Source organism: Myotis nattereri (genome assembly GCF_964212035.1).
Source record: "Myotis nattereri genome assembly, chromosome: 17".
Classification (NCBI taxonomy): Eukaryota; Metazoa; Chordata; class Mammalia; order Chiroptera; family Vespertilionidae; genus Myotis; species Myotis nattereri.
The window spans coordinates 10172870-10194453 of record NC_138092.1 but is presented as its reverse complement, the minus strand read 5'-3'; the positions used below and the strand labels follow the sequence as shown (position 1 = coordinate 10194453).

Sequence of the window (21584 nt, the reverse complement as noted above, 5' to 3'; positions counted from 1 at the left end):
AAGAGTGAAGCCATGACAAGCAGTGATTGGCTCCAAAGTTCCATATACCTTTCCTGTGGCACAGACTGCTAGTCAGTCACCAACTCTGTTCTCCTCTTCTCCCATAGCATTCATAATAGAGACATAGCTGGGCTTGTTGCTATTCAGCTAGGCTACATTTCCCAGCCTCCCTTTCACTTAGGCATGGGGATGATTTTAAGCTCATCAATAGCTTATGAATGGAAGAGATATGTGCCTCTTTCAGTTCTGAGCCTTACATATTTCACATTCTCGTCCTCTTTCTCTTTACCAGGTGGCAAGCCAACTTCTGTGATGCAGATGATGCCAGAGCCTGGCATTCTCTTTTCTCAATTTCAAGGTGCCCATTTTCTAATGGTAACTTCTAGAAACATATTCCCATACTTAGTGCTGGGATGAAGATAAGTCTACACAAGCCCATGACATATAATTTTATCCGTGTATATTTCTAATCTATTTCTCATCTCATCTAATCTGTTATCAGAGCAACAGGATACAAGAAAACTACTCTGAATGACGATAGGGAGCTGAGCTATTCAACAGATGTGAACCATTCATAGAAGACCTACTACATGGGCAATAAATAAGCTTCTTTGTTATTTGAGCCACTATATTGTTGTATCTCTTCGTTACAACAGCCAGAGTTTTACTAATACATTCACCAAATAGGAACACAATATATTACAAATATAAAATATACTATGAATATAACTCATTGGCCAGTTTTGGTTTTCCTTATCTACTGAGCTTCCTCTATCAACCTGCCTTGGCAAAGTCTCCTAGACCAGTGGTTCTCAACTTTGGCTGCACATTAGAGTCACCTGGGAATCTTTTTTAAATCCTGATTTCTGGGCCTCATCCTCCGGAAATTCTGTTTCTTTGTTACGGGGTGGGGCCACAACATTAGTAACAAAGAAACAGAATTTCCGGAGGGTGAGGCCCAGAAATCAGGATTTTAAAAAGATTCCCAGGTGATTCTAATGTGCAGCCAAGGTTGAGAACCACTGTCCTAGACATTACTTTAGCAGACACTATTTTCTAATAGGCACAGACACATAACTAACAGAAGTTCTGTTCTTTTAATATCTAGAAACCTTTCAAAGGTTCCTAGACAAACTCAATCAGACATATATAGTAACTTCTCTATGTGTGTTCCCATACTTAGTGCTGGGGTGAGGATAAGTATACATAAGACCATGACATAGACTTTTATCCATGTAGATTTCTATTCTAAGTAATCGGCACCATCTCTCTTATCCATATAGTTTATTTTGAATTAGATTTCTAAGACTTGTGATTGTGGTAGGAGAAAGTATCACTATTCGTATTACATGAAGTGAAACAAAGGCCCAGGGGAGTTAATATAACTCCCAAGGAAGACAAGGCTGTCCTCTGGAGCAGAGTTCACCATCCTTCCTCTCACTGTCTAGGATGGCATTCTCAACCTATAATCCTTGGATGTTCATGTAAAATGCAGAGCCCAGGTGTCCCCTCCACAGCAATCAGAACTGGCCTGGGGCGTGGCAGGAATCTGCGTTTTTTGACAAGTGCCTCAACTGATTCTCATGCAAATTAAGCACAGCACTGCCCTAGAATGAACATACCTTCAGCCAGCTCAGCAACATATTAGCTGATGAAGGGGAAAAATCATTAATAACATGTAATCTAACCACACTGCCTCCCCGCTTTCTTTCTCAACTCAACCTTGTCTGGGGAATCCTAACGCAAGATTCACTTTTTGGGCCACGCCTCCTTTGATGCTCTGCTTTATTTACAAACCTATCCTTCTCAGATGGGCACCAGCTGTAATCTGGGAGATAGCCTGTTGGCCAGCTTCCCTTGGGTCAACAGCTCGTTAGCTGTTCTTAAGATGCTTTCCACTTTCATATCCTATGTCATAGCTACTGTCCTTCACCCTTAACTACATGGTCTGAGCCACTCAATACCTCACTCTACTGACTAACATCTATCTATCTACCTATGTATGTACTTATCTATTCACCTACCGATCTACCTAGTTAGTTGGTAGCCTCTGTCTATCTATGTACATACCTGTTTACTCTCTACTATTCTGCAGCAAATCAAACACTCCAAGTGTACCCATCTCTACCACTGGGCAAGAAACCAAGATTCCTCTTGTAACCAGACAGCAAGACATGGCTTTCCCAAGGCAGCTCAAAATGAACATATCTAACCAAGCTCACCTTTCCTTTGCCCACACCCCACTCGAACCCATATTTCTTCTAGATCAGTGGTTCTCAACCTGTGGGTCGCGACCCCTTTGGTGGTCGAACAACCCTTTCACAGGGGTCACCTAAGACCAGCCTGTATATCAGATATTTACATTATGATTCATAACAGTAGCAACATTATAGTTATGAAGTAGCAACGAAAATAATTTTATGGTTGGGTCACAATATGAGGAACTGTATTTAAAGGGCCAGAAGGTTGAGAACCACTGTTCTAGATTCCTTTGTTAGTGGTGGTATTATTAACTCAGATGGTCCAAACTAAAAATGTTGGAATTCATGAGTTTTAGCAACAGACATACTTGATTATGAAACTTATTTTCCCCATTTACTTATTATATGGATATGAGCAAGTTGCATAAACCTCTCTGAGCTTTATTTTTCTTATATTATTTGGATAATACCTATTTCATCAGGTTGTTTTTGCAACATGAAGATTCTGTTAGAGAGGAAGGGTACCAGAAACTGGAGGAAGAAGCAAAACACACACACACACACACACACACACACACACACACACACACACACACAAAAGAAGCCATCAGAGACAATATCATCCTTCCCCCCACCCCCAAGAGTTGGTCTAAAGTCCCAAGATGATAGAGGAAAGTGTCTTCCTCCACAATCCTGTGCCCCACATGCTGACTTTTTCTTACCCCCATACCTTGTTCTGGTGCACCTAATGCCAGAAGACGACTTAGACAGACATTTTCAGCCTCATATCTATGTTGGAGTACATTCCAAATTCCATATGACCTACTTTGTGTATAACTGTTAGTAGTGATTGTTCAAACGTGAAATAATAGAACAAAAAAATCACGTTTCAAGTAGGTATGTAGCTGCACCGATGGTTTCTAATATTCTCTCTCTAACCCCCTACATTAAAGATCAAAGATACATGCTTGATCAAAACTCCCCCATCACTTCATATCAGTGTTCTAACCAGCCAGGAGAATCCTTTCTTGTTCTACCACGCATCTTAATTTTGCTCACAACCTTTCATCAGTGGAATATGGAAAAGTCTGGTCCTAGGTTTCTGTAACACAGATGCCTCCTGGACATCTCATTTATAATTCCCTATATTCTTATTATCAAATTCAATATGCACTGGTTTGCTTTTGAAGTTCTCACCACCCACAGTGGAACATTTATTAACATGCTAGAGTTTCACCACAATTCTATTCATTAAAAGAGAGATTGGCCACTGGGTGGCTGAATGGCTACTCCTTTATAGACTACTATCCTTCTCATTCCTTCCCTATCTCCCTCCAAACTCCCTACCCCCAAGTGGCTGAGTTTCTTTCCTCTCATTGATTTTGCTAAAGAATGAAGGATCATGAGTTTTGACAACGGTATTATAACAAAACAGCAGTGTATCACCCCACCGTTCACAATCACCCTGATTATCTATTGCTAGTTTGTCATTGAATGGTTTGATGTTCTTCTCAAGTACCATAAATAATACGTATTTGCTGTCTCTACAGTATAAAGAGTCTGCTTCTGCCTTGCCTTCTTTCGAGGAAGAAAGAATTGTCCCTTGGACAACTAAGCTCAGAGCATAATAACTATCATTTATTAAATAACAACTCAGCATCAAAGCTTTCATGGACAATATCTCACTGGTCGGAGCATCTGCCCCCTGGTGGTCAGTGCACGTCATAGCGGCTGGTTGATGGCCGACTGTCTGCCCCCTGGTGGTCAGTGCACATCATAGCAAGGGGTTGAGAGTTTAGCTTATCATTAACATATTATGCTTTGATTGGTTGAACAGCTGCCGATCGACCAGACACTTACCATATTAGGCTTTTATTATATAGGATTTGTGATGAAAGAAGCGTAAGAGACACCAGTGGATGTTCTGAAGAGAGAAATATTGCACAAGGCTGAGGTGGTTAGGAATGACTTCTTGGGGGAGGTGGCAAAAGAGCTGGCCATTGGCCAGCATCTGTTATGCAATCAGTGCTTAGTAAATATTTATTAAATAAATGAATATTACTGAATCATCAAATTTAACAGTGAATAAATTAACAAAGAAAGAGTAGGTAAGATTTCAATGGATAGATATAGAAAAAAAGAAATTGGCATGGGGAAGACAAAGAGATAGGGAAGTGACATAAAACATGGAACAGAGAATGTTCTGGGCTTCTAGAATATAGACTACTTGTGGGAAAAGGTATCACTAGTATAATACCTTGTAGATGCAAGGATTTAAGTGCCAGATTTAAGGAGTATTAGCTATTATCTCATAGGAAGTGGGGAACCATTGACTTTTTAAAATAGAGTGTTGACAGAGGCAACTTCTACATAGAGGTTTACTTAAGGAATATTGGTTGGGTGGTGCTATACCAGACAGATGGAGAGAGGAAAGATTTGGACAGAGATGTTAAGATGGCATCTCTATTATGCACACAGTATTTCCTGAAGAAGAAAGAAAGGACTGGGTGCAGTAACCTGACGTTCAGTGAGTCTTGGCTGTCATATCCAAGCCCACTTCTTAGAGTCTTATTATGAAAATACCCAAATGGTGGTTTATAGTATAAACTCAAAAGCTTTCTGATATAAACACTGAGAGAAAATAGGAGAAAGTGCTACTTACAAATCTGGCAAGAGAAAATTTGGAATGAAATATTGTAATTTTGCAAAGAGATGAGGCATGACTAAGAAAGAACATGCATTAACGGGCCATAATTGCCGCTAAAAATTCACATGACATTAATTTAAGTTAGTTTAACCTTAAATTAAGAGTCAAGAATGTGCACAGAATAATAATGTTCCTCACCCAATCATTCATGTTTAATTTAACTAACATCATAACTATGACGGCACCTTCGGCACATGGCCACACAGTCATTTTAGAACTTTCCAAAGGGCAGTTCTCTTGGCAGGGAGAAAAACCAGGTTAAACTCTTCCTGAGCTGCCCTTTGATTAGTATTTAAAATTGCCCCATCCTAGCAAAGCCCATAAACGGTTCAAAAGACAACTTCAAAATTCCCTAGCTGCATATTTATTTATATATAACATCATTTTTACTGAAAAAAAATCCATGTATAATAAAAACATCTAATGACAGGTTAAGTAAATTATGAAATATCCATTTGTTGAATCACTTAAAGATCTCAAATTTCTTTTCTAAGGGCTATTTTTGCCTGATATTAAACAAAAATTGGATCTGTCACTATCTATAAAATATAACTAGATAACATATTCATAGAAGAAAATACAGGGAAGGAAATGCAGCAGGATGCTGACAGCAATTGTCTTGAGTTAATGTGTCTCTGAGTAAAAATTCTGCTTATTTTTCTTTGTTTTTCAAATGAGTATTAATTTTGCATTAAAATCCAACTTTAACAATTAGTCTTTCTACCAGAAGCTGCTATTAACTCTAGAAAATAGTGGAGCTGAAACTGGGAGGCAAAGAGATTTTTGTAACACGAATATGAATATGAAGGTTTGGTTCATGGACCTGTCACACTGGGTAGCACATGGGTAGCACTAAAAAAATAGCCAATCAATGAAATATGGCCTAGAAAAACAAGTCAATTAAGGCAAACCTCTTTTTAAAAAAATTGAGACGGTTAAGCATGATGCCAAGCAAAACACATAACTGGTTATACAATGTTAATTTCTACCTGATTGTTGTAGCAGACCTGGAAGAGTGAAAACCTGGAGAAAATCCAGGTGTTATTCATTAGCTATTTCTTGGCCCTATAATTTAGTGAAGTAACAACATAGGGAGGTGGCTATTTTGGAGGGCGGGGACTTCCCTTTCACTAAGGGTTTATATAGTACTACAGAACTAGAGGCCTGGTGCATGAAGTTCATGCACTGGGGGGTGGGGGGCTGTCTTGCAGCATCAATCCCCCGCCGGCACCCACGGGACCCCAGGCCTCAGCGCGCAGAGCTGCAGGACCCGCAGCGTCAAGTCCCCACCCACCAGCGCCTCGCCCGAGCACGCAGCCCTGCCCACCCGCATGCGTCTGCTGTGCACACAGCCTCCTGGTGATGGGTTGTTACAGCATGAGGGCGTCAAGACTACATGGGCTTTTATTATATAGGATTTTTGTTTTAATTTTTTTAAGTAAATATTTCAATGTTTTAATTGATGTCCTATCTTCTTAAATAGTCCATATGGAACTTAATGTCTTGCAGACATAAGTCACTCTTAGGAACATTAGTTGCTACATTTATCAGATAATGTAGTAAGTTCTCAGTGAGATTTTCATATCCCAAGTGCTATGATTTTTGAGTTACAAGTTTTCCGTCTTGTCCTTTATTTGAAGTTTATTTAATGTGCCTTGCTGTGGCACTATTTTTTACTCTTTTGCACACACTTTTCTCTTTGCCCAGAGCACCTCCTAATAAATGTTGTGTACTTATTAAATTCCTATTCATCTCTCTCATCGTTCAGTAGCCAGCTTTCTTTGCTGACAGTTCAAATACGGTAATTCTTGACTGTGCATCTGTGCTCCTTGATTGCTGTATTAGTTCACCCCAAAACTTAGCGGTGCAAAACAATACATATTTATTATCTCACACAGTTTGTGTGGGTCAAGAATTTGGGAGCAGCTTAGCTGGATGGTTCTGGCTCAGGTCTCTTCTAAGGTTGTGGTCAAAATGTGGGCTAGGGCTGCAGTCCTCTGAAAACCTGACTGGAGCTGTTGGTTCCACCTGCTGGCTAATGTGGGCTGGTTGATACCAGAGGCCTCAGTTCCTCACCCCGTGAACCCCGCCATAGGGCTGCTTGAGTATCCTCACATCATGGCAGCTGGCTTCTCCCGGAGGGAGTGATTCAAGAGAAAGAGCAAGGAGAAAGCCGCACGGCTTGTTATGTTCCAGTCTCAGACATCAGACACCATCATTCCTGCCGCATTCTATTTATTAGAAGTAAATCACTAAGTACAGCCTACATGTACTTTCAAACGGAGATCAAAGACTTTGTGGGCATATTTTGAAAACCCCACGATAGTTCTTATTGCCTTCTCTTGTAATTACCTATTTAAACAATTTGATTTTTAGGTTGTTTTTTGGGCATTCCTAAGCATTTACTTTATGCTATATTAAACTGCAGGGCTCTGAGCTGTGACTGCAGCAAGCTATAGAAGAATCAAACTTTGAATCTTATCTTCTACTAATTAGATGTGTGTCTGACCTAGTCATTTACTCTAAAGCTCAGCTTCCTCGTCTTTAAAGTAGCAATTATAGTAATCAGCCCTGCTGTCAGGATTCAATGGGACACTGCAGGTCAGAGTACACAGCACACTGTGAAGTCCCACACAATAACGTTAGTGCTGGGCCAGCCAGGAGGCGGTGCTGCGGGCCCTGGCCCTGTGCTGTAGAGTCTGAGGGCCGCGATTCACTGCCTGCTTTGCTTAGCTGCCAGGCCAGGGCCCCTTTACAATCTCTCCTCCATGCCTCAAAGTATTTCCCACGCTTGTAACATAGAGTTCTACGCATAGTAGGAACTTTGTTGCTGTTGGTTACAATGCTGACAGTTGTCCTGGTTTTCATTTAGGGTAAGACAGGAAACTCCTTAGGTAGCAGTGCTTCCCAAACCAGAATAGAAAAGGACTGAGAAGTACAGGGTAATGAATTGTTCAAGAGCACGGGTCCTGGGACAGGACATACTTGAGTTTAACTCCTCGGTTTGCCACACGGAAACTCTGTGAACTCTGTGACCACTCTAAAGCCTCCGTTTCTTCATCTGTATGTAACATGGGGATAACAGCATTGCTAATTTGACAAGGTCACAGTCGAGATTAAAGGATAAATGCATGAGAAGCATCTAGAATACTGCCTGTCACACAGTAAGGACTCCTTAAAGGCCAATTAGCATTCGTCTTATGGTTATGATTCGCATGCAACAGCTCCATTATTAATATGGAAAGATGTTCAAAACTATGAAAATGGCAGCCTCCTGCTTGCAAGTCCCATTTCTGGCACACTAAGAGGACTTACGGAGCACAGGAAAGAGTAAACTCTCCAAGGTTCGCCTCGCCTACCTGGGTGGCTATCTATCTAACACAGCCTGTCTGACTTGGGCTGTTTCCATTCGCTGTCTTTATGAGCTCAGAGGCATGCACGGCTATGAGCACATTTCAGAAATTTGAAAAATAAACAATGAAATGTCTCATGCTTACCACACATGTATTTTTCCTTCCATGATTTAGGTTGGCTGTTCTAAGCCATAAAATGTTTATAATACGAAAGAAAAAAAAAGAATAAAATTTGCCAGCTTAAAATTCTTTAACCCCACCCCCCAAAACTTTCCAACTCAAGGTTAAGATGTGAACAAATGTTCCAACCAACATGTTCATGAAAGATTTAATAATTACTTCGCTTATGAAAGTTTAAACAGCTGCTTAAGTTAGTAAAAAGGCTCCCACCCAGGCAGAATAACTTGCTGTACCCATTAAGAGGGTTTTACAAATCATCAGACTACATATTCAGATGAAAGCAAAGCCGCATTTGCTGCACAGCCTCTAACTATTCAATTATGCATGGAATCAGTTCGTCCACCAGGTCAATCAGGTTTTGTTTATTCCTTCAACAGGGTCTTGACAACATCAATGCTAAAGCTGTTTCCAAAGGGATTGCTGAGCTTTTCAATCATTTATTTTTAAAAAATACATATACATGAAATAAGGCATGTCTTTTTCTTTTGGTTATTTTATAGCAAAACTCCATGAAAACAGGGTTCATTATCCAATGGATTCAAAAATTATAGGAGGTCACATTACACGCCTTAAAAAAGAAATAGCACTATTCTTTGGGCTTCCATAAATACTACTCCATCTGCTTGGATTATTTCCCATCCCAACCCCATTCCCATAACCTTTAAGCATGATTAACTCCTCATGCTGGAGGAATACGTTGGATCTCTCCAGAAAGCCTGCCTTCCTTCCTTGGCCTTCTTTTTGTTGTTGTCGGTGGTGGTGGTGGTGGTGTGTGTGTTAATCCTCACCCGAGGATATTTCTCCATTGATTTTTAGAGAGAGTGGGAAAGACAGAGAGAAACATCAATGTGAGAGAAACGCATCGATTGGTTGCCTCCTGCACCAGGGCCTGGGCTGGGGAGGAGCCTGCAACCAAGGTATGTGCCCTTGACCAGAATCAAACCTGGGACCCTCTGGTCAGCAGGCCGACGCTCTATCCACTGCAAATCAGCGAGGACCTTCCTTAGCCTTCTTGATCAGGCTAGACCCCCTGCAATGAGTCCTCATTATGCCATGTCACTGCCATGCTACTACCACCCTCTACTGCAGTTATTTACTTTCCTGTCTCCACCACAAACCCCCAGGTGCTGGGAGGGCAGCTGGATATACATAACATACAGCAGGAGCTCAATAAATTCCTATAGAATGAATGAATGATTTTTCCTACTCACTCAAATTGACTTATCCTTCTTTTTTCTCCCCATATGCCAACTTTAACAACTCCTGCCAATTTTATTTCCTAAATATTTCCTGTCCTTCTCCTGCTTTTCACCTGACTATTTCAACTGTCTCAGTTCAAGTCCTATTATCTCCTAACTGGATTTCAATCCTTGCCCCTTCAATGCACACAGTGGCCAGAGTGAACTAAAATTCAAATCTACTGCTAAAACCCTTCAGTCACTCCTTACTGTCAGCAGGACAAAACCTCGGGCCTTCACATGGCCTGCCAGACGCTCTGTGGTCCTTCCTGGTGTGCCTCTCCTATTTCTCAACTCCTTGCTTTTGCATAAGCTCTCCAAAGAAGGCTAACAATTACTGAGGGTGAGAGAGGCAAAATAGTCTACCAACAAGATGAAAAAGGTGGGATTTGCATTCTACAGGCTATGTTTCTAACTAAGTACAGTGCTATCCTGCCCACCACCCATGGCTATTGCTGCAATTCTTGTGTCTGACATACCAGATATTAAATGTGTGTTGAATTAATAAATAGTTAAGAAAATGTATATTAAAAAAAATCAAAGCATAAGTTACCCAATGGATCATAGGCCTCTACCATTTCTCACAAAGTTTGGGGAATATTGTAAAACTACCTTTTAAAAACTCCCAGTGCACACTAGTACATTAAAGGATAAGAACTGCCATGAAAGAGGAGTTTGTTTTACTTTTTTGAAGAAAAGCTCCTAACTGTGCTTGAATACAGAATATAAAAAATAAAAACACCCACCAACTGCCCCTACTTTGTAAAATAATGAAAGGGCTTCCACTTCGTCTTGTTGCTATCTAACAGTCTACAGTGTGTACCACCAGTCTGATGATAATCTCTAAGTTTTTTTTAATAAATAATAGAATTTTATGACTTTCCAGATTTTACAGACAAGGCCCCCATTCTATAGCTGAAGGGTTGAGTGGCCCAAGATCACTCAGCTTATTTGTGACAAAATAAAACCAGAACCAAGCCTAGCAAAACCCATCCGGTGGTCCTACTACTCTGCATCAGTGATTCTCAGTCTGGGGTGACTTTTGTCCAATGTCTGGAGACATTGGTTACAACTATAGGGGATGGAGGAGGAAGGTGCTTAATATTCTACAATGCACAGGACAGATCCCCACAGCAAAGAAGTATTTGGCCCAAAATGTCAATAATGGTGTTGAGAAACCTTGACCAACACTGAAAAAAAAAAGGAATAAAAGAAAAAGTGGCCTGTTTGGTTAACAAAGTAGAGCTTCCACTTTAATGTCTCCCACTAGCCTGCACAGTGCTGCAGCATATTTGACATAATACTGGCATATGAAACTGAAATTGTTTTCTGAATCCATAAAAATAACTGCCGTAGGAAAAAGGCATGCATAAAAAAGCAATTCCACTCATCAGGGCTCGATCAAAATGGCTTTGGATACTACCAACCAAGAGAGAAAATCTAACACATTTTTCTTTCCCACACAATTCCCTCATAAGAATACTTGACTATGTTAACATTTCTAAATATTGCATTTACTAAGCAAGCCTCAGAATAAGGCATAGGAAATTACCGAGGAAGAAGGGAAAAAAAAAGGCCAGTCCCTAAAGGCAACACCGTGAGACAGTCTCTCCCTCAGGTGCACGAAACCCCTGCTCCAGGTCATGTGCCCTCTCTGCCAGATCAGTTTGAGTTCAACCCTCCTTCTGTGTTTGCTCGTTTGAGTGAGGTGCCCTGAAAGCATCAGACGCAGGAAAGGACCATTTGGGATAATGTCAGAACACTGTCCCCCACACCGGGTGCTACACAGAGGATGCCCACAGGGCAGCCCCGGCTCCACAAGAAAGCCCCAGCTCTCAGGAGTTATCTTCCCACCAGTTTCCTCTTCTGGTTAATATATTATAGTTAAGTAAGATGTTATCATTGGGGAAGATGGTCAAAGGGTACATCCAAATTCTCAACACAAATTTTGCACTTTCTTGTGAGTCTAAAATTATTTCAAAATAAAAAGATTGTTTGTTTTTAAATGATGTCATGGGTAGTAGGTCGATTTTGGTTTTGGCTGTGGTCCTTTGCTAAAACAGAACCACCTGATTATCTGATTGGTGAGAGTGAAAGGATATGAACCGGGACGCAGAGGAATAGAGCATCATAAAGAGTCCGCAACACCACAGAAGGCTTCACCCATCAGATCTTCTCCCAAAGAGAGGAGGAGCTAAAATGGAGTAAGAACTGAGAAAGACTTGATGGAGGGAAGATGCGAAGAAGGAATGGACCCAGCACAGGACGGTTTCCCAGGTGATAAACCTCATGAGAGCTATAAGGAAACTCTGACACAACAAAGGACAATATTTATGAGAACTCTGGGCCAAAAAAGAGATGTCAGGGAAAAAAGCATGAAACTAAGACACAGTTTCTCCTATGTAATGACTTGGTAGGTAGAGATGGCCCTGCCTGTATCCCGAATCAACCTCCCTCAGACTTAGGCACTATCCAGCTAAGGTGCGCCCAGGCACAGTGGGACATTCTCGGGGAGAAAGAAGTGGGAGTCAGGCAATCTGGAGTCACATTCCACATTTGTTCCTCTCAGGAATTCGTGTCCCCTGGACCCTGGGACAAGTCACTCATGGATTCAGTTTGCTCGCCTGAAGGTCAGGGAATTGGTACTGGGTTACAAAGACCCCTTACTTCTCTGTCCCGGCCTCTGTCTAAGACTATTTTAAGTATTAGGATAAACTCTATTGATTTAATGAAAAGTAAAACCTATTGCTGAAAGACAACCAGTTTCCTATGAATTTTCCAATGCAAATCAGTTCCTTAATGAATGGGAGTAGAACAAATATTGCTATTTTAGCACCAAGAGGATCAGCTCAGAAGTCAAAGAGCTTTCATTCTCACTCTCAGACTCATTTTCAACTGCAGATGGGCCTCGAAGATGTGGTTTCCCAAAGAATTAAACTGGGAGGAAGGAATGTAGACACCTAAAGTCAGAGCTCCCTAGAAGACTGTTTCCCCCAATGAACGCATGCGTCAAAGTGTTCAAGGTCTGCTGAACCCTCCAGAACATGCCCAAATTCCAGAGGAGCAGTTTATAAAGAGGTCAAGTGAGGAGAGAATTTGGGGCTTGGAAAAGTCAAACATGCCACTGTGGGTGCTTTAGGAAAAGGGTAGGATTAATGTGTGTTAATATCCCTATTCTGCCATTTTCACATATAAAACCCAATAATGTTTGTGTATTATTGGCATTTTTAAAAGCCTGTGGTTGCCCTGGCTAGTGTGGCTCAATTTGTTAGAGTATCACCCCATACACCAAAAGGTGATGGGCTCTATTCCCAGTCAGAGCAATACCCAGGTTGCGGGTTCAATCCCTGGCACATGTGAGAGTTAATCAGTTAATGTTTCTTTCTCACATCGATGTTTCTCTCTTCTCTCTTCTCTTCTCTTCTCTTCTCTTCTCTTCTCTTCTCTTCTCTCTCTCTCTCTCTCTCTCTCTCTCTCTCTCCCTCTCCCTCTCTCCCTCTCTCCCTCTCTCCCTCTCTCCCTCTCTCCCTCTCTCCCTCTCTCCCTCTCTCCCTCCCTCTCTGACCAATAAAAAATTAAAATAAAAGCCTGCGGTTAATTCAGTCCATGCTTATGGCTTGATTATGCAATGTGGCTTTAAAATGTGTTCATGCTTCATCAATCACATAGATACTTTTCCAGAGCTGAAAATCACACCTGGTCCACGGTTGTTGGGCCACATCAAAAGGATTCTTTATGTGCTAATTGCTTTCCTTTCATTAAGGTGCTGTGCATGATAATGAGATGTAATGGGTTGTGTTTGCAATGAATAGCTTCTATCAGCCACTGCATGATTGTTAGCCCACCTTCAAGTCACCAGGATGTTCAACCTGCAGGCAGAGAAATGATAATTTCTATAGAACCTCTTCTTTCTGAGAGATAATTTCCATTGCAACTAATCTCAGCGTTATTTAGCATTATTCTTGAATACAGTGGTTCTCAACCTTGGCTGCACATTAGAATCACCTGGGAATCTTTTTAAAATCCGATTTCTGGGCCTCATCCTCCAGAAATTCTGTTTCTTTGTTATGGGGTGGGGCCACAACATTAGTAACAAAGAAACAGAATTTCCGGAGGATGAGGCGCAGAAATCAGGATTTTAAAAAGATTCCCAGGTGATTCTAATGTGCAGCCAAGGTTGAGAACCACTGCTTTAATAGAATGTGAAGTTAGTAGCGAGGATGTGTCAGAGATGCGAGTCAATCTAATGTTATCAGACCAACGTTTGTGTCACTGTCAGCATTACTGATAATAAAAAATATAGTGGAATGATTTTAGAAAAGTTTGCCAGAATTCAGGAAAGTTGAACTCCCTTACCAGCCAATGAAAGAACAGTTCTTAGCTGGCATTTGAATATCCGTCATACATTTCCTTTCCCTCTTTCTCTATTCTCATTTTCTATTCGATTATGAACAATATTATATAATTTATTCTTAACTACAATCGCCTCCTATTTAACTCTCCTCCCTCCTTATCTCTTTTGCTTCTCAGATCACTCACCCCAAAGTTTATCTTTATCATAACGTTTGTCTTACAGGGAAAAGGAGAGGGGGCCCGACAGCAGGGAAGGTCAGTGTCATAAAAAAAAACACTCTGAGGGAGAGTAAGTGGATGCTGCAGGGACATGCTCCCAGGAACAAACCGGTAATACAACTGAAATACAGAAAAACTTCCTGAACAGTCAACAGAAAACTCGTAGGAGAGAACCCGTTGACCCCCGAGGACCGAAAGTGGAGACCACATAGAGACTGTGCATGTAACATTATTATATTTAAAACCATTTTTTTGAAATACTGTTTATTGCATGGAAAAAATAAATAAAATTTGATTTACATTAAAATAAATAAATTCTTAATTTGAAAAAGAAAAACGCAACACCACCACTCTGCGCTGCATTGCAAAAAAATACAGAAGGGAGAGATCAGAAAAAAAATCAAGAGGTAAGTATCAAGGTCTGAATTAAGACAATAATGACAGTAAAGGCAAGGCAGTAACAGATTTTTTAAAAATATGCTGAAAGTGGACTAAATAGGACACAGTACATGGCTACAGGACAGTGATAAAGAGGAGAGAATAAAAAACAATTTGAAGTTTTCTAACTGTGCTGAGAGGTAGATGGAGTTAGTTCCTTTAACAAAGACCAGAAACTAAGGTAGGGTGTCTGGCATGAAGGAGTCGAGGTGTTCAGCTTTGGACATACAGGGTTGTATTTAGGGCTGATGTCCCACGTGCCAAAGGCAATCAGTGTTTTTCATGGGCAGGAAACTTCTAGATTTAAAGAGAATTGAGATCAAGAAAATCTTCCAACCATTTTCTCCTTTCCTCCCTCTCTTCATTTTACTGGGGGAAAAATATGTTAAGAAGCTACTGCGTGTCAAGCCAGCTTCAAATGAAATAAACACAACACTCATGCACAAATATTTCCCTCAGCTATTCAGAGGTTGAATTTCCACACCATGGATCCTATTCCACCCTTCAATTAGTCTTTCCTTTTTAGTTAATGTAGTAAAACTTTTGATGGGAAAATGTATATCTATGAAGCATCTGCAGTGAATAAGTATAGGACCATCTCTGCAGACTCATGTTATCTCTTGACCATAACTCCCTATTCCCAGACAACCTACTGTCTCTTTCACTCACCTGCTCCGGGTACTTGCTACCAATGATCTCTGCTACAGTGTTGAAGGAATCAGCATCTGGATAGTTCTTTGCCCCCATCTTCAGCTGAATGACAATTTTGCTCCCACGAGAAACCATTCTTGACATCATTTCTGCATCTTCCACTGTAATGCAGGCTGTTGGGATCTGTGGCACACCATCCTGGTATTCCTGAATACCTGTGTGAGGACTTGAGAAAATAAGCCACCAGGTTACCTTAGAAGCAGAAATAAACCACAAGTATTGATTTAAGTGACTGCATTTGACATTTGACTTTCACTGATCTTTGTTTGCATATGAGGAATAGGACCAGTGGGCAATATTGTTTCGTTTGCTTTTGATGTAAACTTAATGCTTCTTTTGGGAAAAATAACTTAGAAACTTCAATTTAATAAATTATCTCATGGAAAATATTACATGAGATTTATTTTGATAATTTGGATGATCCTTTAAAGTTTCAAATTGCCTCAAACTTGGAAGAACATTAAGATGGCCTTCGTGACCAGGCAGTGAACACACCGCTCCAGGAGATAAAGGGAGCTCTGGAGTCCATCGAGGCTGCAGACCAGAACCCCACACATCTGGAAGAAAACTGGTCCAGGGACGCCCAGCTCTCTGGTCACGGACTGGCTCTGGGGCTATTCTCTTCCCAAACCCAGAGGTCCAAACTTGTAGCCTTGAATTGGTGGTAGAACACTTGGCAGAAAACTGTAGAACAATGGGGAACGTTTGTGTTCCTATGAAGAAAAGTGCTGCATAAACCCAGGTCCCTGATTGTACCGCTATAAAAAAAAATACAAAAAAACTATCATGCTTTTGGCACTAAAGAATAAACATTACTGCAACTGGTCAAGTTTTCCCTGCTAATTTCCAAATGCTTCTTACATTACTAGAAACAGTTGGAAATGAAGTTTATATTAATCTACTGTTGATTCAAACTCTAATGGGCTAATCAAGTTTGATAAACTCATTTTCTGAAATTGCTCTTCCAACCTGTCCATTTTTACTCTCCCAGATCACAACTCCCTCAGGACCAAGCGGCACAGCTTCTGAGTGCACACATCATCCTATCATCCATTCCCATCTCTGTCAAAGCACAAGCTAACAGCTCCCTTTTAAAATTAATTTTTCTCTTCATATTTGGTTCAGATCCTCTCATGTTTACAGAAAAGCTTTTCTTATGCATAAACACAACAACCCATTATCACTGTTTTCTTGGTGTTACTATACTGTAGTGACCATATGTCAGGGGGCTGTTTACTTACTTAGAGAAATTGCATAACAAAATGATTAAGAATAGGCTCAGGAGTAAAACTGTCTGGATTCAAATCTGGGCTCTGCCACTTACTGCTAATTGACTTTGGGTAAATTATCTTTGCTTTAGTGGCTTCATCTATAAATGGAGGTGATAATAATAATACCTATTTCATAGACATATTTTGCACATTCAATTAATTTATACAAGTTAATCACTTAGGAACATAGTAAACACTCAATTAATGTTAAATATTTATTTTATCACTTTTCCATTACATTATCCCTATTAAGACTGTGTAATCTCAAGTCCTTAGTAACATCTGAGTATACCTTTTATAAGTACTCCTTAAATGTTGACTAATCATGTTATTCTTTATCAAAAGAAAGACAAATGACTTTTAAACTCAAGACTTGTAATATAGAAGCTCAGAATAAGAATCCCTGTTGTAGAATATGCCTGAGGTACAATAACTTCTGATTCAGGACAGGCTATGCAGTCACATAACCTACATCACCCCTGGCTCTACCTTTCTTTACCTGCCTCATACCAAGCAACTTAGAGTACCTCTCTGTTTCTGAGTTTCCTCATCTGTAAAGTGGAGAAGAATATTAGTATTGACCTTATTAGCTTGCTATGAGGCATAAAAGACATAGTATATGTAAAATATTTAAAACAGGGTTTGGCCCAGCCTGTGTGGCTCAATGGTTGAGTGTCAACCCATGAACCAGGAGGTCACAGTTCAATTCATGGTCAGACACATGCCCGGGCTACAGGCTCAATCCCCAGTGGGAGTTGTGCAGGAGGCAGCCAATTGATTAATCTCTCTCATCATTGACGTTTCTATCTCTTTCCCTCTCCATGCCTTTCTCTGAAATCAATAAAAACATTTTAATAAATAAATAAATAAAATAGGGTTTGGCACATAGTGATTATTTAGGAAACATGTTATTATTATTATTTCTTCAGGGCTTATTTCCCCCCACTGAAATGGTCAAGTAATTAATGACCAAAAGCATTATGAAACATGTACGAAGACCATCTAAATATTTATCATATCTCATGTGATATCTAAGATTCAAGAAATTCTCCTTGTGCTCAGACTCTCTTACTCAAGAGGTCATTATAACATTTCTGAATAGGCTCCTTAAATAATGTTTCTAATTAATCTGTACTGATATGTTACAGGTAAGTGTTCTTAAAGAGTAGACAGGGGTCAGGGCATGCATCCCCGACTCCAATGAGGAAAATGGCACTGAAAGGCATCTTCCAACCATGGCTCCAAAGTCAAGATATAAAAGCCTTACAATTGTTTCTGCAATTGAGCATGTCTCCCACTGGTGGAATATCTAGCCCTGTTTACTAGAAGTAGGCAGAATGAAGAGCCAACAGTTTTATTTGGAGTCCTATACATTCACTGTCAATTGCCCTACAGAGAAAGATCAGCATAAATACTACCTTCATGATCCACCTGCAAGTTAATAGCAAAGGGTAAATTATAAATAAAGCCATAAAAATAAATACAATTAAAGATTAATACCAAGTCTTTATAAAGTCTTCTAAAAAATGCAGGACAAGGGAACACTTCCCAACTCATTCTGTAAGGTCAGTATTACTGTCATCAAAACCAAAGACATCACAAGAAGAGAAAACTAGAATCCAACATCTCATGAATATAATTACAAAAAAATCCTCAACAAAACATAAGAAAATTGATACCAGCAACATATAAACATATGAAAAGGATTACATACCATGATGAAGTGAGATTTATCCAGGAAATGCAAGATTGATTTAACATCCCAAAAATCAATCAAAACAAAGTTGGCAGACTCTAACTTCCAAATTTCAAAACTTACTACAAATCTCTGGTAATCAAGAGGGTGTGGTATTGGTATGACATATAGATTAATAGAATAGAATAGAATTGAGTCCAGAAAGAAACCTTTATAAGAATGGTCAATTCATTTTAACAAGGTGCTAATACAATTCAATAAAAATAGAAAAATGTTTTCAACTTATATCTGGAGCCAACCAGATAGCCACAGAGAATGAAGGTATTCCTCTATATTAAAACATATATGTTTTAATGAATGCAAAATGAGTCAGACCTAAATATGAATTAAACTATAAAATTTGATGAACTTGAGTACAGAAATTCCTTCTGATATACAACACCAAAATCCTATGCAACAAAAGAAAAATTAGATAAATTGAACCATCAAAATTATAAACTTTTGTATTTCAAAAGACATCATCAAGCTTTGGCCAGTGTGGTTCAGTTGGTTGGAGTACCATCCCATACACCAAAAGGTGTCAGCTTTGATTCTGGTCATGGCATATGCCCAGTTGGGGTGCATACAGGAGGCAACTGATCGATGTTTCTCTCTCACATCAATGCGCTCTCTCTCTCTCTTTCTAAATATCAATAAATTTTTTTAAAATGACACCATTAAAAAGTGAAAAGGCTAGCCACAGAATGGGAGAAAATATTTGTAAATCGTGTATCTGATAAGGCACTTGTATCTAAGAGCTCCTAATTCAATAATAAAAAGGCAATCCAATTAAAAATGGGTAAAGAATTTGAATAGGTTTCCTCCAAATAAGATATACAAATGGATATTACCCACATGACAAGATGCTGCATATAGCCATAAAGGAAATGCAAATCAAAACCACAATGAGATGTCACCTCGCATCCTCTGGCTATCATAAAAAAGACAGATAAAAACAAGCATTGGCAAAGATGTGGAAATATAAAATGGTGTAGCCACTTTGAAAAACAATTTTGACAGTTCCTTAAAAAGTTAAACATAATAGAATAGTTACGATATGACCCAGCCATTCTACTTCTAGGTATATACTCAAGAGAAATAAAGATATATGTCCACAAAAAATTTGCACACCAATATTTGTGGCAGCATTATTCATAGTAGTCAAAAGGTGGAAACAAGCCTAATGTCCATCAACTGATGAATGGACAAACAAAATGTGGTATTCCCCTACAAGGAATATTAATTAGCAATACAGAAATAATGTTTATCCGAAGACATCAAAAACACAAATTTGAAAAACATATACATCCATTTGTTCATCACAGAATTATTAACAATAGACAAAATATGGAAGCAACCTAAGTGCCCATCAATAGACAACTGGATAAAGAAGTTGTGAGAATATATATATATATATATGCAATGGAATATCCCTCGGCCATAAAAAAAAGAGTGAAATCTTACCAGTTGTGACAACATGGATGGACTTAGCGGGTATTATGCTAAGTGACATAAGCCAGACTGAGAAAGACAAATACTATACGATTTCATTTGTATGTGGAAGGAATCTAAAGAACAAAATAAAGGAACAAACGAAACAGAAACAGATTCATACAGAGAACAAACTGGTAATTGCCAGATTGGGAGGCTGGGTAAAGAAGGTAAAGGGATTAAGAAATACAAATTGGCAGTTACAATAGGAAATATAGTCAATAATATTGTAATAACTACTGGAACTATACGGGGGGAACACTTTGTAAAGTATATGATTGTTTAACCACTATGCTGTACACCTAAAATTAATATAAAATAATTAAGTGGTAATTGAAAAATAAAAATTAAAACAATAAAATCAAGAAAAAAATAAGAAATGTTCTTACACATGCTGCAGCAAAGATAAACCTTGAAAATATTATCCTAAGTGAAAGAAGCCAGTCACAAAAGACCATATGTTGTACGATTCCTTCTTATATGAAATGTCTAGAATAGTCAAATCCACAGAGATAGAAAGTAAATTTTAAGTTGCCTAGAGCTAGTGTGGGGGCAGTAAATGCTAATAGGTATGGGGTTTCATTTTGGGATGACGACTATGTATCTAAAATATATATCTAAAATTAGTGTTGGTAACTGTGTCACTCTGTGCATATACTAAAAACCACCAAATTGTGCGTGTTAAAGGGGTAAATGTTTTGGTATGTGAATTATATTCCAATAAAACTTCTATCATGAAAAGAACAAAATAAGAATCTTAAGGTTTCTTATTTCTCTTTAAGGAGAAAATCCTGGTATCTTTTTCATTAAATAATATTGCTTTCATGGACCTGGCTTACAAGATATATGAAAACAAAGCCTGCTGGATTCGGTGCTTGCCAGATAGTACCCCCAAATTTAAAATGAACAGATAAAATATAAGCCTTAAGTTTTTCAAATTTCATTAAGTTTTTGTGCATCATGTGTAAAGTGACATAATTTGAAGTCAGCTGAATATTTTCTATCTACATATAAGTGCAATGTTTAAACAAATAAGTTTGAAATTTCCCAACGAATGCTATTCATCTTGGTAAAAGATACCAGATGCTTTATGTTTCTGCACATTTCAAAATTTCCAAAGCTCACACAACCCCTGGGAGTGGGTGTCAGCTTCTACGTTAAATATCCCACAAGAGGACAATGATGTATTCCTACCGAGGTATATGTAGGTTTTCATGGGGGCATATAATACATTGACTAAAATAAAAATTATTCACAAAACAATGAGGCCTTAAAATAATTCTTAAAGAAAAAGTCTGGAGGTGGGATCAGTTGTAAGAATTGTGAACTTCTGAAGTTATAGTCTTGCTTCTTGTTTCTTGTCTAAAGTTTTATATATGTCTCCTCTTTCCCCAATTGACCCCCTCCCCTCAGGCCATTCCCACCCCGGGCAAGCCCCCACCACCCCAGAGTCTGTGTCCATTGGTTATGCTAATATGCATGTATACAAGTCCTTTGGTTGCTCTCTACACCCCCTCCCCCCCCCCCCCAACCACCACCATTTGTCTCTGGATCTGTTCTTGTTCATCATGAGGGCTTTTTTTTTTTTTTTTTTAACTGCTTTTAGGTTAGGTTAAATGAGCACTTTTTCTGATTATTAGAAAAGTATGTTTTTGTTTTGTTTTGTTTAATATATCTTATTGATTTT

At 39.2% G+C, this 21584-nt stretch overlaps 1 protein-coding gene across 2 annotated transcripts in view; it reads right to left on the bottom strand.

The window, feature by feature from the left end:
- Positions 1-21584, bottom strand: part of CPQ (carboxypeptidase Q) — a 342845-nt gene that overhangs the window by 189385 nt on the left and 131876 nt on the right. For both annotated transcript variants that reach the window (XM_081111618.1, XM_081111619.1), the window contains exon 4: positions 15359-15566. In XM_081111618.1, coding sequence (XP_080967744.1) covers positions 15359-15566 — 208 coding nt within the window. The remainder of the gene's footprint in view (positions 1-15358; positions 15567-21584) is intronic.